At 43.3% G+C, this 27,529-nt stretch overlaps 1 protein-coding gene across 2 annotated transcripts in view; it reads right to left on the minus strand.

The window, feature by feature from the left end:
- The window catches only part of LTN1 (listerin E3 ubiquitin protein ligase 1), a 144,526-nt gene that overhangs the window by 82,597 nt on the left and 34,400 nt on the right, over window positions 1–27,529 (minus strand). For both annotated transcript variants that reach the window (XM_068270596.1, XM_068270595.1), the window contains exons 6-14: window positions 27,349–27,529; window positions 26,822–26,995; window positions 23,555–23,745; window positions 12,792–12,939; window positions 11,914–12,666; window positions 9,680–9,721; window positions 8,260–8,452; window positions 3,456–3,695; window positions 1,557–1,710 (exon numbers count right to left, since the gene is read on the minus strand). In XM_068270596.1, the coding sequence (XP_068126697.1) occupies window positions 1,557–1,710; window positions 3,456–3,695; window positions 8,260–8,452; window positions 9,680–9,721; window positions 11,914–12,666; window positions 12,792–12,939; window positions 23,555–23,745; window positions 26,822–26,995; window positions 27,349–27,529 (2,076 nt within the window). The remainder of the gene's footprint in view (window positions 1–1,556; window positions 1,711–3,455; window positions 3,696–8,259; window positions 8,453–9,679; window positions 9,722–11,913; window positions 12,667–12,791; window positions 12,940–23,554; window positions 23,746–26,821; window positions 26,996–27,348) is intronic.

Genomic DNA, 27,529 nt, shown 5'->3' on the forward strand with positions numbered 1-27,529 from the left:
ATTCTATTGCAAACATTTTCATCTCTGAGGCAGGGAGTCACATTTGCTGAAATCGCATGCGTTTTACAGTAGGCACCTACACTCCTTATGCTGCTAAGGCATTTTCCTTATGCTGCTAAAGTATTTTTTGTATTGATCTGAGAAAGCGTGCCATGACCCGCAAAACACCTTGTCAATTATTTGAATACTGGTAAATATTTTTCTGTGTCTGTATCTTCCGGAGAGGTAAGCAATTTACCTCGTTTCCAGGTTATGTTTTAAAGTTTTAACATCCATATATATTTGGGTGCCTTCACCCCACCCTTCTCTCTGTAACATAGATGAGGAGGAACACTGGACATTTTGGAGGGAATAATCACAAAATGTTGTATCTGTACAAGCCCCCCGTACTCCAGCACCTTTCCTGGAACATAGAGTGAAATACTAGCGGCTGGCATGTGTAGTGTGATTGTTTCTGGTTCAGTTATGGCTCAAATCAGTTGCAACCATACCTGATGTCAAACACATCTGTTTTAAAACTCAAGTTAATTAAAAAATTGGACAAATTGAATTGAAAGAAATTGTAAGAACTGACTTAGGAAATAAAGTTTTCATATTCAAAACCCACTGTGTAGCTCTGCTGTGTGCATATTCATACAGATGTAAAGCTCCAAGGTCTGGTTAATTCTTCTTAGCAGATTGAGGTCTTACCAATGCTCAGCAGTAGGTATGGTTAATGAGATGCAAGATTATGCACATTTTGCATGTACCGTATATTCCGGTGTATAAGACGACTGGGCTAATAAGACGACCCTCCAACTTTTCCAGCTAAAATATAGAGTTTGGGATAAACTCGCCGTATAAGACTACCCCTCCTCCAACTCACACCAAATACAAGTGAAAAAACATCATATGCTATGTATGAACAAATACTAGTGCTGTACTGTGTTTGGTACCCAGTATAGAACAGTATATAGGCAATTGACTGGTTAGATTGGTCAACTCTCCCTAAGTGGACTGGTCAGCTCTCTCCGTCTCCCTGTTTATCAGAGCGGTATGGAAGAATATTTCTCGCTGTGCCCATAAAACACGCCTCTTTCACCCTTCTGGCCCACCCTTGTATCCCATTTACCTCCTTCTCCGCCCCTCAGATCTCGCACATGTGCGCCTGCGCCGCTTCACTACAGTCCTCAGCAGTGAGATCTGAGAGGAGGTAACAGGATAGGGTGTATCATCCGGCATCAATGACTACCGCCATATAAGACGACCACTGACTTTTCAGAAGATTTTCAAGGGTTAAAAAGTAGTCTTATGCGCCAGAATATACAGTGAATACATGAGGTGTGAAAATGGACCAATTGAATTTCACCTTGGCGCGATTCAATTGGTCTATTTTCAAGCTGCATCTATTTGCACACAAAATTTGCCAAACTCTCCATCAACTGATTTGCATATCATTGACAACTCCTACTCAGCAGCTGTTTACTGTAAGCTACTAATCTCCCCCCCCCCCCCCCCCCCAAAAAAGAGCCACATGCAGCCTATGTTTCTGGACCCAGACCGTGGTGTACACTTACCTGTTCGTGTTTAGATGTGAGCCCTGAACTTGCTCTGCCACCCACTGTGCTGAGCGCTGCAGGAAGGTGCCACTAGTGGGGAGACTGTGCGGCCGGCGGAAAAGGGAATCCAGGCCACACATCCAAGTGCGCAGCAGCTTCTGCATCAGTGCATCTAGCGAACAGTACAAAACACAGGCTTAGTTCAAGCATTTCATAAGTCAGCTATCTACAGTGACTGTGCAGATGGTACAACTATTACGATGAGTCTCACATTATTTCATAAGCCAAGCATGGAGGTGTGGTCAATCACTTGACCACCCCCAGAGTTTAACTGAAAACATTCCAGTCATGCTGCCCCTACCCTGTGGAATGCCTTGCCAAACGTAATCAAGACAGCTCCAACCTTGGACACGTTTAAATCAAAACTGAAAACCCACCTGTTTAGTCTGGCATTTATGATCACATAACGTTTTCCCCTGTACACATCACTATGTACTGATCTGAGACAAGCCTATACACTTTGGGTCCTAAGGGAGGAAAGTGCTTTACAAATGTTTTGTTGTTGTTGAAGGACAGTTCATGTACCAATTCTTGTGCAGTGTACCAGCTGCAGGGAGTTAAAGAAATGGTGTGTGAGATCATTTATTGTCTAACTTAAAATGAAAAAGTAAGCTTCCGGCTAATAAGCCTTCTTCAGACTTTGTTCCGGTATATTAACAATATCAGTGTTGCTCGGATACCACTTTTCACTATCTGGAACTAATTCGGATCCGGATACCCCTCGATCCGATCCGGGTCGGATATCTGGATAGAACACCGGAAGTGACCTGAAAATGGCTAAAAATCCAGTCGAAGGCCTCTCTTTCTGTTCTCTCTCTCTCTCGGCCTGACTGCCTTCGAAAGGGATTTTTGCTTCTGCTCGGATACCTGAACTAACTATTCGCCCGGATTTCGTATTTCAGATGTGAAATAAAAGTTTGCTCGGATAGTCTATTCGGATTTTAAAAAAAATATCGGAATTGCTATTCAAAGTTCGGATAGTGGAAAAGGTCGGATTATCTGGGTAGTTCGGATATCGCGAATCCGGATGAGAACCACTAAACAATATGTTAAAGGACAACTGAAGTGAGAAGAATATGGAGGCTGCCATATTTATTTCCTTTTAAACAATACCAGTTGTCTGGCTGTCCTGCTGATCTATTTGGCTGCAGTAATGTCTGAATCACACCAGAAACAAGCATGAAGCTGTCAGAGCTGCCAATGCCAAAAACACCTAATCTGCTGCATGCTTGTGCAGGGTCTATGGCTAAATGCATTAGAGGCAGAGGATTAGCAGGACTGCCAGGCAACTGGTATTGCTTAAAAAATAAATATGGCAGTCTCCATATCTCTCTCGTTTCAGTTGTCCTTTAAAAACACACAGCTTTATACACTGGACATTCAGAAGAGAAACATTCTTTGCAAACATAAATAAATGTCTTTGGATGCCTTAATTGCAACATCAGGCAAGTCTCACAGAGATGCTAGCCAATTTATGGCACAGAGATAAGACCACTTTTGTTTGCTAAAACACCACATATAAATGGTATTATCCTGATTTAAAAAGTCATTCTTTTACTGATGGCTAAAGGCCCGTACACACGACAGTAGCGCGTGTGTACGCGCTGTCAGCGGACTGATAAGCCTTATCAGTCCGCCGACAGCGCGTACACACGCACTACTGTCGGTGGAACCACCGCCCAGTGGGAGGCAACGACGGACCCGTCGTTGCCTTCCGTAGGACGTGTGTACGGGCTTTAACACGGTACAACACTCTACCACTTCTAATATGCTGAGAGATACACCAAGTCATCCTATAGCCATTTCCTATAAAGGACTGTACATGCATACATATTCATAATATAGATGCAGACATACCCGATACATGGGAGGTGTCAGCCGGCTGTGCGCACAGCTGAAACATGGTGAGGAGCAGGTCTTCTGCTGACGGCATCAGTAGACAGTCCTTCACAGAGCTGAAGAAGTTGGAGGCCACGTCGCAGATGAAGGACACGGACGGCTCAATGTCACCAGCTTTGGAGAGGTCTTTAGCCTTAGTCAGAGCACAGTGAAGTTTATCGATAATCTTCTCCACGTAGGCATCGGCTATGAGTGACTCTGGAAGATTACAGAGGAAGGAACAGGAAACAAGGCTCAGTGTGCAGAGAGGCTTGAGCAGTGGTGAAGCACATTCTGCTCACATCTCTGATTAGGGCAGCCCGAGAGGGAAACACGAAAGCATTACTACAAATGGACCTCGGCTCAACCGTCTGGATTTATCCCATTGATTGTTTAGCTACCAGAAAACATACAACTAGGTTAGAACTAGGCTTCTAGCCATTCACTCTCCCCCGATGCCTGAAGAAGGGTTGAAAGACCTTCACCTCCTTGGCGACATGGACAAACCTGACATGCCCAGGGAAAAAATAGCCGAAATTAATTTATTTTACCACATTCATTTTTTCCTTTAAATTTGAGTTGCAAATATTTCCATGCGCTGGATACCTGGATGTGAAAAATTCACACATGAACCCGAATTTTAATGTGAAATAAAAAAGCATGCGTAAAAAATGTTCCCATTAGGTTTAAAAGGACACCCGAGGTGAAAATAGACTGATGAGATAAACAATTGTATCTATCCTCCTCCTTCTAAAAATGACTTTTTTTTTTTTAGATTACCCACAGGTATATTTTATATTTAAATCAATTTTTTAAGTTTTTACTGTTTGATTGTTTCTGCTCAATGCCACATTCATTGCCAGAGCTATAATCTATGAACTTTTGACCATTTATATCTCTTTCCTGCTCTCAGAAGCCATTTCCAGCTAGGAAAGTATTTTATGGTTGTAATTCCTTATCAGTGAGGGTTACGCTGTAGTCCGACCCAGTCCTGACCTAGACATAAACTGTCACATACATAACTGATATTTAACTCTTTCAGGCAAAGAAATTAAAGTGGACCCAAACCAAACATTTTTTTAATTAAAAATATTTAGTTGCACCACTCTGACACATACAAAGATAAATAAACACTCCTTCAAACCTATGATCATTTCAGTGCATGCTTTTCACCCTTCTCTTTTCATAGCTAGGGTTATACAGGTGGCAGCCATTAGCAATTCCTCCATTGCCAGACACCTTATACTCCACCAGTTTGCCGGATTCTGTCCCGGCAATATGAAAGGAAGGGAGGGGTTCCTCCAATAAATGTAAAATATTTTATATTTGTCATCATGCAGCTGAAAAAAGCTGCCATTTATTATTATAATTTGGAAAATAGATTTTATTTCTGAAAACTTTTATTTTTAATTTGGGTCCACTTTAAAAAAGAAACAGCATAGTTATTAGTGTACTTGGCACTGTACATACACATGTCTATCTTATATCACCTCGGGTATCCTTTAAAACCTAGCTCTACCCCACCTGCTCAACATAAATTAATTCATTGTGACCTCCACCAAAACCCCCTATAGCAGCTAATTGGTAGACCTCTCATACCTGAAAGTGGTGGATAAAATAAACTTTACTATGACGTGTGAACGATATCAATGCATTCGTTTTTGATAGGAGCAATCATTTTAATAAGCTGTGGGATAGATGGATTTCACAGAACCTCTCGGGGATCCCAAACCCAGGTGGTGCTCTAACCCTTACGTTCAGGTCACGATACTGACTTAATGCCCCTGCTTCGGGATACAGTAGTATTCTTAAGAACACACGTGGACCAGTTTAACCATTTTCATACTGAGGTTGTGTTTTTTCTTATGCTTTCTCTCCCAATGTGATAGGCTATGCTACTGATGCTATTGCTTGAACATAGATTGATTTGTTTACTGCTCATGTTTATTCTCTCTGATATATGGAACCCATGTTGGGTCTCCATGTTGTATTTTTCTATGCAAAATTGCCTAATAAAAGACTTTGAAACGAAATAAGTGGTGTCTCTATTTTTTTCGGTCGCTCAGTGTAGCAAATACAATTACATTTATGTGGCATGAATCATTACCAGCTATTACTCCAATGAAATGCCTCCCTAAATGTTGCCAATGCATTAAAGGCTTTCGAGGAGCGCTTGCCAAACACAAATCCTCCCAGACAGCTTTTAGCCAAACGCTTGAATAACTCATCCTTCGGAAACGCACATTGTGGCCTCAGGCAGACGAGATCTGAGATAAGGCTAGGACATTATTAGTCACTTACAATCTATTAGAATTATTAATGAGGGACAAGCTGACTCCTTCACGTCACAATGCATGTAGGATTAAAGAAGCTTCTTTGCTTCCAGCTTGTAAAGTAGAAGGCCACCATACACAGCTGATGCCAAATCTGAAGCCAAAACGTGAAGCCAAAGACAACCAATCAAATCCCAGCTATCCTTCATTTATCTAATTGAAGTAAAACATTTTAGCAAGCATGCAACAGGCTGATTCAGGTTACATTTCCAGTTTACGGCCTGCTACTCCAAGTTGGGGTTAGTTTACTAAGCTTGCAGAATGGTAGAGAACGTAAGTGATCTGGCAAACCTCAACCAGAAGGCGTGATGCCTCTAGTAATTAGCTGCTTGGTCATGGATGTGGATGGCACCACCCGAAATGAAGATAAGGAATTAAGTCAGAGTGAGGCCAGCAAAACACAATTTTAATACGGTAAAAAGAAAGAAGGCATTACTTCCTCAAAGTGTAACACGACTGAGGAGAGGTGGGGAACAAGGTCCATGATCTGTGGCATTGCAGCCCTCTGACCAATCTGCATGGTGTTTCTTGATGAAGAGGTCCTCAGTTAATCCTGTATGTCATGCGGATCTTTCTGGACGCATTGTAGTATTAGTGTAGGTGTATGAACTTGGCATAGCCGTTTCGGAACTCCCGTGACTCTGATACTTCAAGAGGAAGCTTCGGAGTTATGTGAAATGCAACGTGACTCGCAAGGCGGTGAACTCCTCCTGACCCGGTTTGCTTGTTTGGTGCTGAACAGTGGCAGTCGGTAGTATTCGAGTATTCTAAATTCGCAATTCTGAATTCAAACACCAAGACTATTTAGAATAAGCAGATATTTATTTTGCCCAGGGCCAATTCGCATGGGCTTCGGCGGGCGGCGCATTTAGCTGATGCTAAACACTGTTCTGTAACCAAAGCAGAAAAGCATTTGGCCTCTGTTTCCGTCAGCACATCTTGAGCCTCATTGAGGGCACGGAACTGCAGAATGCAACTGCCGTGGGAAGCTGCATGCAGAGTCCAAAAAGTTTAGATCGGCCTTGACATTTGCACAAGCGCCAGCAAACGATGGTAAACACATTGATATCAATGCTTTTAATTATTCTCAATGAGGTCCTGATGGTAAACGATGTCCCCAAACGCAACAGAGATTCTTCCCTCCAGAGATAGGAAACAGAGATGCAGATTACCAAATGGAAGTGCCTGATCTGAAATCCTAATAAAAACACAAAAGCTTATAGCAAAAGCCCATGGTGTAGAGGTAATGCTTCTGCCTTGTAAACAAAACCTTGTGGGTTCTAAGTACAGCTTTCAACAAGCTTTTTAGTTGCCCACTAATTCTTCTGCTTTAGTGCTGAATGTGATGAGTCTGCAAAAGATACACGGCTCACAGGCACTGTGAAGTGTGTCAGAGGAAATAAAAAATCAGTTGAATTTGTGGGCAGAGAGAGAAGGGAAGGCTGAGATCAGTTAGGAGAGACCATGTGGTGTGGTGCAGGGGAGCTTGTTGCTTCACCATCATTAAAGGACAACTCCAGCGGAAAAAGTAAGCAGTTAAAATCTGTCAGAACTGACAGGTTTTGGGCTAGTCCATCTCCTAATGGGGGATTCTTAGGGTTTTCTTTGTTTTCAAAAAGATTTCCATAAGTCTAACTGTCAAAATAGTATGCAAACATGTAGGTAATTTGGCTGGTAACTTACTATTTTGGAAGTTACACTGCCGTTCAGGAAATGCTTTTGTAAACAAATAAAATCCTGAGAATCTCCTATGAGGAGATGGACTAGTTGAAAACCTATCGGTTCCGTCAGGAGTGGTCCTTTAACAGCCGAGATACTGAGGCAGATCAGCTTTTTACAAAAAAAAGAAAAGGTGTCTGTACCGGTATTTTTTCCACACTGGCCCTATGAAGAAATGTTTGCTGTCCCTATTACACAACTGATAACAGGGATAATTTTGCCATACTGCCCCTCTAAGGGTAAACATAAAAAAAAATGCCATTTATATACAGATTTAAAAAATGTCATCCAGGTTTGCTGAATCATTGATATTCTCTGACTGCAGTTAATAAACTGTGCTGTGATTGGATATTCTCAAACTGCAGTGGCAGCACTGTGGCCTTGCATCGTTGAGCCCTTGGTTCGATTCCCAACCAGGTCAACATTTGCAAGGAGTTTGTATGTTTTCTTTGTGTCTGTGAGGGTTTCCTCCAGGTACTCTGGTTTCCTCCCACATTCCAAAAACAAAGAGTTGTTAATTGGCTTCCCCCTAAATTGGCCCTAGACTAGGATACATGCACTACATGATACATACATGACATATGACTATGGTAGGGATTAGATTGTGAGCCCCTCTGACAGTTAGTGAAAAGACTTTATATACTCTGTACAACGCTGCGTAATATGTTGGCGCTATATAAATAATTAACATAAATAAATAAACTCTGCTGTGATAGGCTGTCTTCACTCACCATTCTTAACATGCTCGGAGAGAACTAAGCTCAGCAGAGCCCATTTATCGGAGCAGAAGGACTCTGGTTCTCTTGCTTTGTCCGTCAGGCTGCTGGTACACAAATCACTTGCAAGGGATAGCAATCTTTCCCCCAGAATGTCCCCTTTCAGCCAGTCGCAGATTAAAGAGTGTTTCACAAAATCCGAACAGGCCTGATTAAGAGGAATAAAATAGATTAACATGGTCAAAAAGCCACCACAACTACTGAGATGCATACAAAAGGGGAACTCCAACTACAAAAAACTTACATTTGTAGAAAGCCCTACTACAAAAGGAGGGGAACCAACATTGTGGGGGGGGGGGGGGGGGGAGAAAAAAAAGGAGAATGGAAAAAAAGGAAAGAAAAGAAATGAAAGAAGAAACAGAAGAACTAATAACTAGCTCTACACAGCCCTGCAACTCTACTTTCCTTTAGAAAGAGGTGTGTTGTGTTGTCTCCTCCTCCTGCCAAGATTCAGTCTCCTTCATTGGCTAAGATCGTAGTTCAGCTTTTTTTTTTTTTCTCTCCTTTTTTTAAACCACATTCTCCAACACTTGATGATAATGCAGGCCAGGACCAGCTAGTCTTATCCCAGGGGGGAGGCTAAGACCACCAGAAATAGAAAGTAAAGCTGTCGTTCAAGCCCAAAGGTGGGCACATTTTTTCCACTGTGAACCACAATCCTCTAGCGGCCTGCATGCCTGTTCTCTCCTGCCTCCAGAGCTGCGAGCGGTGCATTGCGATAGGTTTAACTCACCCAATCCCATCTTCCAGTGGCAGCCTCCATAGCCACAGTGGGGTCATGTGACACACTGGAATGTACTGACGGCAGGTCACATGATGTCGCTGTGGCCATGGAGATAGGCTTTCCAGAGTTCGGGTGAGTTAAACTTATCATTACACACCACACGCAACTTTGCAGGGAGGGAGGAGAGGAATCTGGCCCACTATCAGCAAGCCGGATTCAAGACACCAATGGGCTAGATCCACGCGGCAGGCCGTAGTTTGCCCAGCCTTGTGCTAGTCAACGAGCAAGATAGAAAATTGGCAAGAGACTGAAGTCTAGGTTCAGTCACCTTCTCCAAACATCTACACTAGGCAGCAACTAGTGGTAATCTATGAAAGCCTAGCACTATCAAAAATAAAAAAAAGTTGAGCTGTTGGCCAAGTCAAAAATATAGATACGCCTCTGGCTCGGGGTGGAAGCCATATAGTAGGAGGCAAAAATTGCAAGATGTGGCAGGATTTCTGCCCCATTTTTTTTTCTATGCCCAACAAACCATAATAATTTATTCTTCATTGTAGAGAATGTTTTGGCTGAACTTGACTGCATCCATTACCTTTGTTTTGAGCAGAATGTAAACTGAAATAATATAAAAAATGATAAAATAAAGCTTACCTTCTGAATGATGGACAGAAAGACATGCCACTGAAAGTCCATCTATAGGAAAAAGCAATAAAGTGAGATGTAAGCATATCCGACATGACTACTTTATCCATTTTCAGAAGACAGTTGGTGGTTGGTTTGGTTTTTGTAAACAGATTCATGAAATACACCACAAATTAAAGTTTGCATTTTTGTTCGACCAGATTACAAGACAAGGTGAAAATTGAAGTTATTACTTATAATGGAATGCTTACTAATGAACAGTTAAAGAGGAACTCCAGTGAAAATAATGTAATAAAAAATGTGCTTCATTTTTACAATAATTATGTATAAATGATTTAGTCAGTGTTTGCCCATTGTAAAATCTTTTAAATCCCTGATTTACATTCTGACATTTATTACATGGTGACATTTTTGTCAAAAGGAATGGTTTGTGAAAAGGAATAGATTTCTCATGTAAAAAGGGGGTATCAGCTACTGATTAGGATAAAGTTAAATTCTTGGTCGGAGTTTCTCTTTAAGTTCTGGCCTTTAAATGGATGAGAAACGTTCATCAGCTTTGAAGCTCTGTTAGAAATTGAGTTTGAAAATGCCAAGTTCATATTTAAAATCTAGTATTGATTATTATTGATTTATAAACGCCAACATATTTTGTGGCACAATTGGATCTTGTAATAGTGAACTCCATTATAATATGACTGTACACTTGGCCGGTTATGCTCCCAATGTATGCACTATGGTTAAACCTTTTGTATGTTTGCTCAGAAACTTGAATACTTTAACTTGTATCGTCTTATAGTACTCAATTATTATATGCAATTAAAGGGGCACTATGGCGCAAAACTGTAAAATTTAAATTGTGTGCAAACATAGACAAATAAGAAGTACGTTTTTTTCCAGAGTAAAATGAGCCATAAATTACTTTTCTCCTATGTTGATGTCACTTACAGTGGGTAGTAGAAATCTGACAGAAGTGACAGGTTTTGGACTAGTCCACCTCTTCATAGGGGATTCTCAGCAAGGCTTTTATTCTTTATAAAGATATTCCCTAAAAAGGATTTAAACAATGATGCTGGCCAGCTTCCCTGCTCGCTACACAGTTTTTTGGCAGTTGGACAGAGCAACTGCCATTTATTAAGTGCTTTTGAAAATAAATCAATCCCTAAGAACCCCCCCCCCCCCCCCCCCCCTATGAAGAGATGGACTAGTCCAAAACCTGTCGCTTCTGCCAGATTTCTACTACCTACTGTAAGTGACAGCAACATAGGAGAAAAGTCATTTATGGCTCATTCTACTCTGGAAAAAAACGTACTTATTTGTTTATGTTTGCACATATTTTAAATTTTACAATTTTTCGCCAAAGTGCTCCTTTAATGTGAATTTTTACTTTGTGTGTCGAATGAAACATTTAAAAATATAGATACCTATATATGATATAATGCCAAAATACAAATCATTGGGAAGAGATACCTATACCCATCACTATGCCAGATTACCTGCATTGGGTCCAATTCTGTCTCTATATGAAGGACTTGCCCCAACGGTGTTCACCACCTCCACAACCTTAATACAAACCCTCTTGAGGGTCACGTTCCATAGTGTGTGCATTACTGCTCAGGAGGATAAGGCGCTCATTGCTTGGCTGAACAGAGTGATTTGGCACTACAATTGGCCTGAGGAAGTGGGCTCAGCCCTACGAAATGCGTTGCCTGTGCAAAATAAATTGGACAACTGAGGCGAAAGGGATATGGAGGCAGCCATATTTATTTCCTTTTAAGAAATACCAGGTGCCTGCCTGTCCTGTTGATCCTCTGCCTCTAATACTTTTAGCCATAGACCCTGAACAAGCATGCAGCAGATCTGATGTTTCTGACATTATTGTCAAATCTGACAAGATTAGCTGCATGCTTGTTTCTGGTGTTATTCAGACACTTCTGTGGCCAAATAGATCAGCAGGGCTGCAAGGCAACTGATATTGATTAAAATAAAATAAACATGGCAGCCTACATATACTTCTTACTTTAGTTGTCCTTTGTTATATGAAGTTGTCATTTTTGAGGTCAGCCACCTCCTTTTTTTCATTTTAGTTGTTTTTAACTTCGTTTTATACACCTCTGGGCGCCTCAGTGTTAGGATAAGACAAATAGGTTAACAAGTTAGCTCATGTATGGACACCTTTGACTGCAACTCCCACACCCATCAATCATCTCCATAATCAATCACCCATCAATCATCTCCATAATTACCTTTGTCAAGTCATCCAACAGAAGTGGTCTGTCAATAGGTTCCGAGCAACACAACAGAACACTGTACAAAATGTCCACCAAGAAGTCTGCTTCTTCCCTTTTGCATTCCCGTAGCCAGACTGCAAGTTTCTGATGCAGAAACTGCACAGCTGGATTACACTGTGACCTTGTGTCATCTTTACTATTCTGCTCCAGAAGCACCTGGAATATCTGGATGGAAGAGAAGGCACTGAGGAGGGCAGCCAAGAACTTCAGGTGCCGGCTGGACCCCTGTTCAGAAATATACACCATGCTTAGCTCGGCTAATTTGCAAACCAAATCTTGGAGACGTGATTGTCGTAAGTTTGTTAGTTGGCGCGATCCATCTGTGCTCAAAGATGATGCCACTGAAGATTCTATGGGTTCCGGTTTAGCTCTCTCAGCTTCTTCTTCATCTGAGAATCGGATTCTGGATTTTTTCTTTTTGACAATCTTCAAAGAAGCATTTGGGTTCTTCAGAACCTGGAGGAGTCCAGAAACACCAGCTAATTCCTTTTCTTCTGCTTCAATGACATCAACGTGACTCACGCACACCTTCTCCAGGCTCTCCCAAAGGGAAGATAACACACGGCTGTATATTCGGGAAGTATCTGCTCCGACCTCAGGATTCTCTACTTTTCTCTCCCAAGAATGGACGGTTTCCTCAACTAGGCCAAAGAGTGGACTGTTCTGAAGTTTTGAGTCTTTTAAGGAAGAATCAATAAGTGGAATTAACTATGAAGAAAGAGAAAAATAAAATTTTAAAGTAAAGTCGGAATGTTTTCAAACACAAACGGGTTATAGGAAAAATCTGTAGAAACTGGTTCTCTCTTGCAGTCCAAGAGTCAGGGTTTCCATACCTGTTCAGTGATGAGCATCTGACGGATCTTAACATTTTCCTCATCTTCTTTCATAGTTTCCTGCATGGTAAACCTCAGGCACTCCATGTAAGCGGTTAATATGGCTGAGCTTTCTGCTGGGCTGACCAAGGCTCTTTCACTGGACAAGCTAACGGAAATATAAACAATAATGGGATTTTTATAGCAGCACCACTCTAAGGACCAAAAGGCAAAAGTCCACGGAATTCATCTATGCCAAAGTTGTCTACGTACCGTGGATTCAAGATGGCATTTTTAAAGAGTTAATCTGAATTGGGCCAAATAAAGTACATTTTTACTTACCTGGGGCTTTTTCCATCCCCCATTGTATTTCAGATAACTCAGTCTCCTTTGGTTCCCTCCACTTTGCCTCTGCCCCCTCCTGAAAGTCATGCGCCAATGTTACCATTGATAGGAGTGTTCTGCGCATGTGTAGTTCTCAAAAGAATTGTAAAGCACACACATGGAACACTCCCAGTGATGGGATCGCGATCAAGGAGGTGTGCGGTCAGAACAGTAGCCGGTGTATGGAGTTCTAGTCTTAGATCTTTGGAATGAGGCAACAGCTCAATGGAGGGGACCCGGAAAGACACCGAGGAACCGAAAAAAGCTCCAGGTAAGTAAAAATCTATATTTTTTTGTACAAATCAGGTGTGTTTTAAGAGCAGGAAACAATTAGAATAAATGTACATCGGTTTTGCACAAGTATCTTTGTTGGCTTACCATATAAACTGTAAATAACTAAGTTTTCACCAACGTCTCAACTGTTACTTGGTCTAAACATTCAAAAATCTGACACCAGTAATAATGGCTGCTGAATGTAGGACAGTGGTGTCGGATTTGCTGCAAAGTGGGAGCTGAATATCTGGAGAACGGTGGGTGGCTCCTTATTGGTCAGAGCTCAGCAACTGCACTTAGAGACCAGTGTTGTGACTGACAGTGTACTGAAAGCTCTGACTGAAGAGATGCAGTGGCTGCCTGTTAACAACTTACACACTCCCTCCTCCTAAATTGTATTATTAGATAGGAGGATGAAAGAACTGTGATCATGTGACCAGACCAATGAATATACAGTAAGTATGAGGCTGCTTTATAAGAGCTGAAATTTGTTGCCATAAATTACCGTAACAACCTGTTAAAGGGGTACTATGGCGAAAATTATGCTGTTCCATTATCCCCACCATCAGTTATTTAATATGGACAGCATAAATTTCACCATAGAGCTTATGTTAAAAAAAAATAGCTCCTAACACCAATTCCACTCTCCTACACAGCTGAGCTGCATCATTACATCAGCTCTTCCTGATAAGAAAGCGTTGGGCTGGTCTTTTTCTCTGTTCTCTGCTAACAGATTTCTGTCTTTCCAACAGCTGATTTATAACGCAGCTCTCACACTCCAGAGCCTTGATATTGCTTTTCACATGTAGCTATAAAGTAAATAAATGAACAGGCTGCTAATTAGTTACTTCATGTGAAAAGCAATAGCAACGCTCTGGAGTGTGTAAGCTTCGTTATAAATCAGCTGTAGCAGAGTGTCTGCTAGCAGAGAGCAGGTAAACAGCTCAGGCCAACGCTTTCTTATCAGAAAGAGCTGACGTAATGATGCAGCTCAGCTGTGTAGTAGAGTAGTATTATTGTACTGTTTATAAGTTCATACAGCCAGAGTATGCATTTCCTTACATTCATTATGCGGCCGCCGCCGCTTCCTATATGCTGTTTGTCACTAGGCAACGTTTATTTACCCTCATCACGAAAGCATGACATGAGCGTCGCTTAGAGGGCGTGGCCGCGCCCCTTGTCTCATTTGAATGTGGCGGTTTTCGGGAATATAAGGCGCCACAATTTTTTAATGGTTTATCACCGAGGAAGCACCAGCGGTGCGATACATGTGAGATCTGAGCCACATCACAGCGCGGAGGCCCTTCCTGTTACTTTAGAGGTAAGCAGCATATTGTCATTTAATTGCTGACTGCTCCCATATTGAACTGTATGCTAATGGGGACATATTACTATAGGTAGAGACATGCTTTGGCTGTGTAACATATTTTAGGATAGACCACTATTGACAGGATATATACAATTTTGTCATATGACCTATTATGTTACACACTTACCTCCGCTTGCTGTTTGGTGCGGGTCTTTGTTTTTATTGTTGTGGTAACGTCTTTCAATAAATATTTTCCAATAATATTTGCATACCACTGGCATTTGTTTGCAGTCATGGATTTCTTTTGTATGTATATAGTGTAGGAGAGTAGGAGCTATTTTTTAACACAAGCTCTATATTATTCTCACCATCAGTTATTTAATATGGACAGCATAAATTTCACAGTTATGCTATTCATATTAAATAACTGATGGTGAGAATAATACCATTATTATTGTAACAGCATAATTTTTGCCATATTGCCCCTTTAAGGAGCATAAATACATTTTCCTTCAAAATGAACCTGAGGTGAAAGACAAAATGGGGGCTGCCATATTTATTTCCTTTTAAAGAGACCCTGAAGCGAAAAAAAAATTATGATATTATGATTTGTATGTGTAGCACAGCTAAGAAATAAACATTAAGATCAGATACATCAGTCTAATTTTTTCCAGTACAGGTAGAGTTAAGAAACTCCAGTTGTTATCTCTATACAAAAAAGCCATTAAGCTCTACGACTTTCAAAGTCGTGGAGAGGGCTGTTTTCTGACTTTTATTATCTCAACTGTTAGTTAACTATTTACTTTTTCTCTGCCAGAGGAGAGGTCATTAGTTCACAGACTGCTCTGAAAGAATCATTTTGAATGCTGAGTGTTGTGTAATCTGCACATATTAGAGAATGATGCAATGTTAGAAAAGACACTATATACCTGAAAATAAAAATATGAGAATATGTTCTTTGCTGCTAATCTTCTAGTAATTATTCATAGTATACAACCAATTCATTATATCATGTATTATTTTTCGCTTCAGTGTCTCTTTAATTAATACCAGTTGCCTGGCAGTTCTGCTGATCTCTTTGGCTGCAGTAGTATCTGAATTACACACCTGAAACAAGCATGTATCTAATCTTGTCAGAAACCTCTTATCTGCATGCTTGTTCAGGGTCTATGGCTAAAAGTATTAGTGGTAGAGGATCAGTAGGACAGCCAGGAATGTTTAAAATGAAATAAATATGTCAGCCTCCTTATGTCTCTCACCTCGGGTTCCATTTAAGCTGGCTATACACTAATAGATTGCCACCCAATGTGATCAAAATGATGGATTCTTCTCTTTTCAGAATCGAATCGGAGAGTAAATCAATACCTACTACACACAGCACATCGATTTCCAATACAGTCCAGCAGGGATTCTATTTAAAATCAATTTACCAGCAGTGTTGCACTTTTTGATGGACCATTGCTCCACTACTGTTTTTGTCTTGCGCAAACAATTTAATTAAAGCGGAATATAACCCTGCATTTCAACTTTGCTCTAAAACATTATTTACGGCATATTATATGCAACCAGCATTTTTTTTTTTTACTAGACCAGCATTGGAAGGGTTACACACAGAGCTTTAAAGTTCCATGTAGAGAAATGCAGACGCATCCGAAGTTTAGATAGATACATTTCAGTAAACAATGTAACAAGTGTGGAATGTGACTCACACTCTGACTGTGCAGGAGCTGGAGGACAGCCAGAGAGTGTGTAACATTCACCACTTGTTACATCGTGTTTACTTAAATGTATCTATCTAAACTTCGGATGCGTCTGCATTTCTCTCCAGGAACTTTAAACCTCTGTGTGTAACCCTTCCAATGCTGGTCTAGTAAAAAAAAAAAAAATGCTGGTTGCATATAATATGCTGTAAATAATGTTTTAGAGCAAAGCTGAAATGCAGGGTTATATTCCGCTTTAATTTGTAATGAAAATCAAACAAATTTCGATCAGACATTTTTCGGAAATCTATTCCTAGGAGGTCGGATCAGAATGCTTGAATCTCCTGGGAATCGAGTGGGAAAATTGATCTGTGTACGGGCACCATTGCTTGTCTGAATTTGTGTTGGCGATCAAGGCCAGATTTATACTTTTCCCGCCCCAAAGATCAAATAATTTGTGACTCCCCTTCCATGTGCAGCAGCGCCCCTCCCATTCCATGTGCAGCAGCGCCCCTCCCATTCCATGTGCAGCCCCCTCTTCCATGTACAACGTCCATGTAGTGCAGCCTCTCTCTTTCATATACAGGTACATTGGGCATCAGCTTCCCCATTTCATGTGTTGCTCTCCATTTACGGCCTCCTCTTTCTTATGCAGCATCCTCTATTTTAAGTATAGGTGCCCCCTTGGTTTGGAACCGCCCAAGGCCCAGGCTTTTGTGGCCTTTCCAGAATACATACACCATGCCATCGTTAGAAGTTCAACTTTTCAGTTCAAAGGGAACCGGAATTTAGCGGATTGCGAAGGACAGCACATTGCTCACACATTTTAAAAATGCCAGAGGCTTAGCTGTTGCTCTGATCTCTTGGCTTCAGTGTTGTCTGAGTCTCACGCCTGCATGAAACACGCAGCTTCTTCAGCCAAGATGACTCAGAAGTCGTGCGCACTCAATCTGGGTCAGTGAATCTGAATATGAGACACAACAGCTGTTTAGAAGCAGTTTTAAAAGAAAGTTAGAAATTCCCCTTTCCATGTTCTGCTCATTCAGGTTTCTTATATAGCAATTTTTGGTGGAGACCTTTCCATCAGGGAGGCTGGTTTATACAGGATAAACAACAGCTTTTTCTGTGCTAGTTCTGCTCATTTCCAAAATGAATGACCGGCAGCTGTGACTGTCCTTTATAGCGATGGTCATGTCTAGGAGAAGCATGTGATCAGTTTGGTCAGGTGATAGATTATGACCTTTTGTGTCCCCGTGCCCTACTTTGTCCCTGTGTCCGTCTTTGTCCTTGCGTTTCCTTCTCTGTCTCATCGAGTCCTCCTTTGTTCTTGCTGTGTCCCCGAATCCAAATCTGTTCCCTTGTGTCCACCTTAGTCCTTGCTGCGTCCCAGAGGCATGTCCGCTCCCCCCCCCCCTCTACCCTTCTGCCACCTGCCGCATTCTCCCTCTTCCCCATGCTGAATTTCGGGGAAGGATAAAGGCGGTGCACAGAGACTCACTAAATAATGGTTCCAGGTGCTGCAGTTCCCTTCTATACTCTGCACTGCCTCCGACGGTAGTGCAGAGAATAGATGGGAACGTCAGCGCTTGGATCCATTATTAGGTGAGTCTGTGCCTGCTGCCTTCATCCTCCCTGCTGTGCTCTGAATCAGTGCAGGGAGGAGGGGGCTGTGGGGGGGGGGGGATTCTTTAACCTGGAGGGCACAAGATGGCCCCTGCCAGGAACAGAATTCTAAGCATTTACTATATAAAACTCAGTGAAATCAAAACATGGACAGTACAAGGTGTTTTTAGGTTTGTTTTTTTTTTTTGGGGGGGGGGGGGGCACAATAATAGTTTCTCTTTAAAGAGGAACTCCACTGAAAGTAATGTAGTAAAAAAAAGTGCTCCATTTTTTTACCATAATTATGGATAAATGATTTAGTCAGTGTTTGCTCATTGTAAAATCTTTACTCTCCCAGATTCACATTCTGACATGTATTACATGGTGACATTGTTACTGTGGGCAGGTTATGTAGCTGCTCCTAGCTGTTTTGGCTGTTAGAGACAGCTGTAATCAGCTAATTCCTGTCTGTGAACATTGTTACATTGTGGCAGTTTGCCCAGAGTACCGCGGTACTCAGAGCTTCTTGTGGGAGGGATTTCAGCACAAAATCAGTCATACAGCACCCCCTGATGGTCTGTTTGTGAAAATCATTATATTTCTCATGTAAAAGGGGGTATCAGCTACTGATTGGGATAAAGTTCAATTCTAGGTTGGAGTTTCTCTTTAAGTGTGCCTCTGTGTCGGGATCACTCACCCTCGGTCCCAGCAGCTGCAGCGTGTGTAAGTATCTTCAGAGGCTGCCTTCAGAGCCCTGCAGCCAATCAGGAAAGGTGCACTGCCAATCACGACACTGCTCTGCCTTATTACAGGAGCTGATGGTCTCGTTGGCGGGACCATGGCTCTGTTACTGCGGTCTAACACTGCACTCAATGAGTCTCAGTCCCCCGGCAGTACAGCCGCCGCAGCATTTCAATCCCTCCAGTGTTCTCCCCAGAATTTTTTTCCAGCCGGGTGGCATGAAATAGTAGCCGGGTGGCATGAAAAAGTAGCCGGGTGGGGCGAGTTGAAAATGCAGGGCAACTGTGCTTACAGCATAGGAATAGGTGAGGAGGTGAGCCGATGACAGCCGGGTGGTTACAAAATCTAGCCGGGTGGAGCACCCGGCTAAAAGAGCCTGGGGAGAACACTGCCCTCTGACAGAGAGGCAAGCTGCAGGCAGACTACTACCATACATTCGCACTATAAGACGCACTAACTTTCTCCCCCAAAATACGGCAAGTCTCTGATTTGCTAGTTATGATCATTGCTAAAGCAGGATGTGATCACAGCAAACCAGAGCTTTGCAAATCTATCACCTGATCAAACCAATCACATGCTTCTCGATGAGTTCTCCCAGACATGGACCATCGCTAGTCCTTTTCTGCGCCGATTTCATCTAGTCATCAATACCCTACCTCAATGCTCCCACATACACGGCACTACGCTCAGCTATTTCTATAGACCAAGTCAATTGTTATTAGTGTCTGGCTCATAATATTAAAGTGAGTCTTAGATTTACACAGTGCAGAATAATTTGGTTGTAGACTAAAATTAATATACAAAGTCAGCGCAGGTCTATAATAATACAGCTTTCGCCATTTTCTGATATACAGGATCCTTGAACGAAAAGGTAAAGAAGCAAGGCTTACCAGATTCCAACAACCCACAAAGTTCTTTTTCTCCCCTGATGACGCAAGTTTGCGAAACCAGTCGGGAAGGCGATAGGCGGCACCATTACATCTGAGGTCTTCTAATGACCATTTTATGCACGCTACTTTTTCGGGGTTTCCAGTGCACGGGCCCCGTATGTGAGTTTTCTTTTTTCCTTTTACTAATTGTTTTATATGCTACGTAATAAAGACGGTTTACACTTAGATGTGCCGTATATCTCTTTCATGCTACTATCCTATTGGACTCCCCTCTGGCGAGTCTTTGTGACCTCAGGATATCTACTGCATTCCGGAGGAGTCTGTGGCATGTGACATCGATGGTGAAACAACACCATCTGAGAGTTCTGCGGACCATCTATCAAATTCGTTTACAACCTTATAATGTGGGTTGTTGGAATCTGGTAAGCCTTGCTTCTTTACCTTTTCGTTCAAGGATCCTGTATATCAGAAAATGGCAAAAGCTTGTGTGGACTTTTGGACATTGTCCTTCTCAGCTGCGGTCGCCTTCTACCTTGGAGCTGACACTTATTGTTTAATTGTAGACTAAAATTACAATATGAAAAGAGCAGTAGACTAGCTGTAGGATGTGGAGACAGTAGAGGAAAAAAGGAGAGATAACTGTAGCAGAAGCAAGTCAGTGTATGCAGTCAGACCTGCAGTCTTCCAAGTTTGGGAAAAGGATAAGACTTAGGCCTCTTTCACACTATAAAAACGCAGGTGCACGTGCGTCTGTACATAAACACCTGTGTTACTCTCCACTGAAGAGCTAACTCGATTCGCTGTCCACTTGGTGGACCAAAAAAAAGCATGCAGCTGTGCATTATTGCAACGCACTACTGCGAAATGCATAAGTGTGGACATCAGCCAGTGCAACTTACGTAACTCTGATGCCCTTGCATGCAGCACACTGTGCACGGTAATATGCAAGTGGAAATCTGGAAGATACTCACCCGATGGCCAACCAAACGCTTTAAAGATGCCGCTCCACCACCCGGCGAGTGACGTCATGCACATGGCTCCCCTCTGAATAGCAACAGAATGCGTGATCAGCTACACAGCTGATGCATCTGTACTGGTCGCCCCAGCAATGTCATCCAAGGGGATCGGGTCCCGATCCCCGACAGGTGACAAGTCAGCAGTACGCACGCACGCACCTTTAGAAACAGAGGGTTAAAAGGCCAGCCAGGCAATCATTGATTAAAAGGAAATAACTATGTCAAATAGGTCAGGCTCAATATCGCTCTCCGTTCGGGTGTACTTTAACCCCTTTAGAAAGTTCAGTAAAAGTTATCTCTGAACAGAAACCTCCGCACTCCTTCCATATGATAAAAATCAAAATCCATTAATTAATTCATCAGTAGAGTTATCTCCTTTGAGATAAGTCATAAGTGCACTACGTTTGACCTCAGTCAGCAGATCTTATTGGGCTGCAAATTCTTGGAATGCTTAGAGGTCTCTCTCTGCTAGCAGAAATGAGGAAACTGAAAGCAGAAGTCCTCTGAAGGGCTCCAATTTATTTTACCACATTTTTTTTGTTAAAGTTTCCTGATTCTAATTAGTACTGCTGTAATGTGTATTTATGGCCATTTGTCACTAGGGGGCAGTGTGAGACGATAACAGAGGTACATAGTTACAATAACTATGTAACTATGTAACTCTGTTATCGTCTCACACTGCCCCCTAGTGACAAATGGCCATAAATACACATTACAGCAGTACTAATTAGAATCAGGAAACTTTAACAAAAAAAAATGTGGTAAAATAAATTGGAGCCCTTGCAAGTCTCTAAATAAATTGGCCGCTAGTGTTAAGAAAGGTGGAGATATGTCTGCGGAAGGCAAACCAATGAAAATTGCTATCGAAATTGAATTGAAAATGACATATCTAATAACACAATTTGTTAGCATGCTCATGTATCATTACAGTTATGCACATGTCCTATTTGTGCATGACGGCATAAAACAAATAGCTGCCGCCAATCCCTGCAGAACTGAATCCCAAGTGGACCTTGTGAACAGCTGCCTGGTAATGATCGGCAAACACTCATTGATTTGGTATGCAGATTTCAGCACTGAACAACACACTGTCCAGTTGCAGTAGTAAATAAGCTAAATCGAGACAATTCCCGACGGGATCCAGACTAAATCTCAGTGGCATGGGCTGTCCTGCCAAATGGAACAAAAACAACAGATGATTAACTGGAAGTGACGGTAGGAGCTCATTTAATTCGTGTTAGGATTAGAGGAAATTCCACCACATTTTGCAAGCGCCGTGGTTTATTTTGACCTGAAAGATGTTTATTATAACAAAGTGGCATGCGTCACTCCGCGGAGAACACCGTGCCTTTGCATGCTTGCATCAATTTTCATCTGAAAACCGAAGACTGTAGGTACGTTTTCAGCATCTGTCAGCAAGTGTAAAGGAACAGCGCCACCCAGTGGATGCTTTTAAAGCAAATCTTGAAACAAAACTGAAAGCATTTAGATAGCTAAAACTAGGTACAGGTTATATGAAGTTATTAATAGATTAGATGTGAGAGCTGAAATACACATCAAATCTATCGAAAAGCTATTAAAATCTAGGGCATTCACAATTGGCATTTGTTCATAATCATCTTCATATTTGACAGCCGTAGAACATTTATATTGCACTTTTCTCCTGGCGTACTTAAAGCACGAGAGCTGCAGCCACTAGGAAGCACTCTATAGGCAGTAGAAGTGTTAGAGTTTTGCCCAAGGTCTCTTACTGAATAGGTGCACGCTTACTGAACAGGAAGGGATGAGATTTGAACACATATCTCCTGTGTCAGAGGCAGAGCCCTTAAAGGACACTGAAGTGAGAAATATATGGAGGCTGACATATTTATTTCCTTTTTACAATACCAGTTGCCTGGCAATCCTGCTGGTCTATTAGGATGCAATAGTGTCCGAATACTGCCACAAACAAGCATGAAGCGAAGGTCCCGTTCACATCACAAACGCGGATGGCCATGCGTCCGGAACGCACGCCATCCGCGTTTGTGTGCGTTGCGTGGCTGATCCCATCACTGAAAAGTGAATGGGACAGCCACGCGTTTTTGCAAAAAATGCGTGCAGCATGCGTTCCCGAACCGCACAGGTCTGGAACTCATGCAGTGTGAACATCAGACAGTGCACTCTATGCACTGTCTGATGTCGTGCGTGTCGGCCTCCCACGCGCGTTTCCAAAACGCAGCTGGAACCGCGTGCAGTGTGAATGGGACCTAATATTTCAGATCTGATAATGTCAGGAACACCTGATCTGCTGCATGCTTGTTCAGGGTCTACAGCTAAAAGTATTAGAGGAAGAGCATCAGCAGGATAGCCCGGCAACTGGTATTGCCTAAAAGGAAATAAATATAGAAGCCTCTATATCCCTCTTGCTTCAATTGCCCTTTAACCATTACACTATTCAGCCACTAGCCATCCCAGAGCAAGTCCCTTTAGGGCTCTTTTCCACTTACAAGAGCATGTACAATTGTTTGCAAAAGCTTCTTTTTCCACTTGATGCATTTGTGAAGTGAACCAACATGATCGCGCCAATACTTGTGCAGCCCGACGATTGCAATTTGTGAAAAATCTAAACACGCTAACTGAAAAGTGCATCACGATTTACATGTAATTCATGATGCACTAGCGATTGGCACAATGCCGGTAATCGATTTTTTTAAGTGGATCGCAGCTATTGGAAAAGGACATTAATAAGCACAGTCTTCAGGTAACAGATATGGAGGCATCATTGCACCTCCTCAATACCTGAGAGGCTACATCAAAACTCTGCAGATACAGTAGGTCTGTGTTCTGCTTCTTGGGGGTTCCAGGACACTGAGAGGAAGAACACACTCACCCTTGGATTAAAGCCTCAAATAATGTGTTGTAGAAGTCCAGGCGAGAGCTCGTGACATCGTGGGGGATTCTGCTAACGAAGGGTAGCAGGTTGGGGAAGATGACGGTAGCCAGGCCTCGGCCTCCTTCCCTCAGGACTGTCCACAGCTTGGGCAAAACGCCCTTCTTTGCACTCACATGATCCCAGCAATTCTGAGGAAAACACAGGATGCTTTAAAATGTCGTCATTTTTCTTGTAGGAAAGATAAACAATAACAAGCATTATTCTGAGCAGGACTACCAGGGGTGCAGCAATAACTACATTGGCCGTTAGAGGATGCAGGAGCAGGGGAGGACTACCAGGGGTGTAGCAATAACCACATTGGCCGTTAGGGGATGCAGGAGCAGGGGAGGACTACCAGGGGTGTAGCAATAACCACATTGGCCGTTAGGGGATGCAGGAGCAGGGGAGGACTACCAGGGGTGTAGCAATAACCACATTGGCCGTTAGGGGATGCAGGAGCAGGGGAGGACTACCAGGGGTGTAGCAATAACCACATTGGCCGTTAGGGGATGCAGGAGCAGGGGAGGACTACCAGGGGTGTAGCAATAACCACATTGGTCATTAGAGGATGCAGGAGCAGGGGAGGACTACCAGGGTTGTAGCAATAACCACATTGGCCGTTAGGGGATGCAGGAGCAGGGGAGGACTACCAGGGGTGTAGCAATAACCACATTGGCCGTTAGGGGATGCAGGAGCAGGGGAGGACTACCAGGGGTGTAGCAATAACCACATTGGCCGTTAGGGGATGCAGGAGCAGGGGAGGACTACCAGGGTTGTCGTAATAACCACATTGGCCGTTAGGGGATGCAGGAGCAGGGGAGAACAACCAGGGTTGTCGCAATAACCACATTGGCCGTTAGGGGATGCAGGAGCAGGAAAGGACTACCAGGGGTGTAGCAATAACCAAATTGGCCATTAGGGGATGCAGGAGCAGGGGAGGACTACCAGGGGTGTAGCAATAACCACATTGGCCATTAGGGGATGCAGGAGCAGGGGAGGACTACCAGGGGTGTAGCAATAACCACATTGGCCATTAGGGGATGCAGAAGCAGGGGAGGACTGCCAGGGTTGTCGCAATAACCACATTGGCCGTTAGGGGATGCAGGAGCAGGAAAGGACTACCAGGGGTGTAGCAATAACCACATTGGCCATTAGGGGATGCAGGAGCAAGGGAGGACTACCAGGGTTGTAGCCATAACCACATTGGCCGTTAGGGGATGCAGGAGCAGGGGAGGACAACCAGGGTAGTCCCAATAACCACATTGGCCGTTAGGGGATGCAGGAGCAGGGGAGGACTACCAGGGGTGTAGCAATAACCACATTGGCTGTTAGGGGATGCAGGAGCAGGGGAGGACTACCAGGGGTGTAGCAATAACCACATTGGTCGTTAGATGATACAGGAGCAGGGGAGGACTACCAGGGGTGTAGCAATAACCACATTGGCCATCAGGGGATGCAGGAGCAGCGGAGGACTACCAGGGGTGTAGCAATAACCACATTGGCCATTAGGGGATGCAGGAGCAGCGGAGGACTACCAGGGGTGTAGCAATAACCACATTGGCCGTTAGGGGATGCAGGAGCAGGGGAGGACTACCAGGGGTGTAGCAATAACCACATTGGCCATTAGGGGATGCAGGAGCAGGGGAGGACTACCAGAGTTGTCGCAATAACCACATTGGCCGTTAGGGGATGCAGTAGCAGGGGAGGACTACCAGGGGTGTAGCAATAACCACATTGGCCGTTAGGGGATGCAGGAGCAGGGGAGGACTACCAGGGGTGTCCCAATAACTACATTGGCCGTTAGGGGATGCAGTAGCAGGGGAGGACTACCAGGGGTGTAGCAATAACCACATTGACCGTTAGGGGATGCAGGATCAGGGGAGGACTACCAGGGGTGTAGCAATAACCACATTGGCCGTTAGAGGATGCAGGAGCAGGGGAGGCCCGTTTTTGTTCCTAATTTCTATCACTGCTAATTATCCTAAGGGCCCATTCACACCTGAGCGGGAATCGCACGATTCCCGCTCGCGGCAAACCGCTAGCGGTTCTGCAAGAACCGCTACACATTGTAGCCAGTGGCCGTGTTCTCACTGCCGCGGTTGCGGTTAGCGATAACCGCAACCGCGTTGCATGCAGCGGTTTGCCGGCGACGAGCGTTCCGCGATTTGCGATCGTGATTAGCGTGCATAGCACGCTAATCGTGATCGCTCCAAAACCGCCGCAGTGTCCAGTGATTTTTCCGCGCTAATCGCGGGAAAATCACTCCCGCAGAACGCCGGCGGTAATCGCCGGCGTTCTGCGATTGTAAGTGTGAATGGGCCCTGAGGGTTGATTTTTGGTAGGAGGGCTTTTTGGTCTCTTTTAGGTCCCTATACTTTCCCAGTAGTTTTGGGTGACCCCAAGCTGCTTGGGTATTCGGTTGTTCTGGCCCAATCCCATAGAGCCATATCATGTACTGAGGACCAACAGTCCGAAACAGGCTGTCTGCATGTTGGTTTGATGTGGCTGTGTAGAATTCATAAGCTAGCTAGGCTTTCTATACACCAGCGGTGTAAGCCTGATTTCAAGGGAATGAAGAGATAATTTGAACTATTGACCTTTTTATATCCTTTCTGCTCTTAGAAGCGATTTTCTGTTAGGAAAGTGTTTTATAGTTGTAATTTCACCTTGGTTGTCCTTTAATGATACAACACAACTTTAAAGAGGAACTGTAGTGAAAATAATTAATAAAATTGCTTACTGTTTACTTTAGTCATTTATAGATTATTTAGTCGGTGTTTGCCCATTGTAAACTCTTTCCTCACCTTGCCTTACACTCTGAAATTTATCACAGGTGGTGACATCTTTAATTCTGCCAAGTGATCCGTATGGAATGCTTGTTACTGAGAATTCTATGCACAGAGGGAGATATTGCTTGCTTGGCAGATGGAAAAAGCTGTTATTTCCCACAATGCAGTGAGGTTGACAGACAGCAAACTGGAAGGGCCATGGTCATGACATCACTGTGGGAGGATTTTCACAACAATATCAGCCATACAGACCCCCCTGATAATCTATTAGAGAACAGGTAAATATTTATCATGGGAAAGGGGGCATCAGCTACTGATTGGGATGAAGTTCAATCCTGGATTAAAGTTCCTCTTTAAAATTGCCTTTGAATCAAACTATGTGTCATGGCAACTGCTCAGTAAGTATGAAGAATAACTCCATATGGTAAACTCTTACCTCTATAGTGGTTACAGTGTACAGGACAGCCTCCCACAGAGAAGGACACACTATGGCATCGCTGTCATCAATGCTGAGCAGCACGGCAGGACACACCCGAGAAGCCTCCGCATTTATAAGTTCAGGGAGGTGCTGGCACAGCGCAGACATCAGTTCAAAGAACGCAGAGCGGATCTGCCCAAGGAAAGCACACGAGAGCTGTTCATTTACAACAGTGCTCAACAGAAATAAGCAACCAAAGCTTGGCAGATGGGACAGGAAGTAGGCACATTTCCCCACTGGGAACATAAAAGGTGACAAGAACATTACAGAAGTACTAAGGAATCAATATGAATAATGGTTACACATGCTTAGAATGTAAACATTTATTATAGGACGTATTGGACAAGCACATTGAAGCCACCTTCTGCATGGAGTTGGTGGTCGGAGGAAAATAGCGTATTGATAATTCTGACTGCAAGCTGACTGGTTGCCATAGGAACAAAGATGCATCTCCTTTCACCTATGAGAAACTACCAAGGCCTTACACTGGGAGACTGGTGCTTGCTGTACTTCCAGAACTTGCTCTGGGAAAGGAGGTGAGCCAGTCTCTCATGGAGGGCGCTGCTTTCAGCTCCGGGTAGTAGGGAAAGCAGACGCTTCAAAGCAAGCAAGGAGCAGGTCACGACCCGGAAGTACTTAGCATCTCGCTCCTCTTGTGGCACTGTC

The sequence above is a fragment of the Hyperolius riggenbachi genome, chromosome 2 (genome assembly GCF_040937935.1).
Source record: "Hyperolius riggenbachi isolate aHypRig1 chromosome 2, aHypRig1.pri, whole genome shotgun sequence".
In the NCBI taxonomy this organism is placed as follows: domain Eukaryota; kingdom Metazoa; phylum Chordata; class Amphibia; order Anura; family Hyperoliidae; genus Hyperolius; species Hyperolius riggenbachi.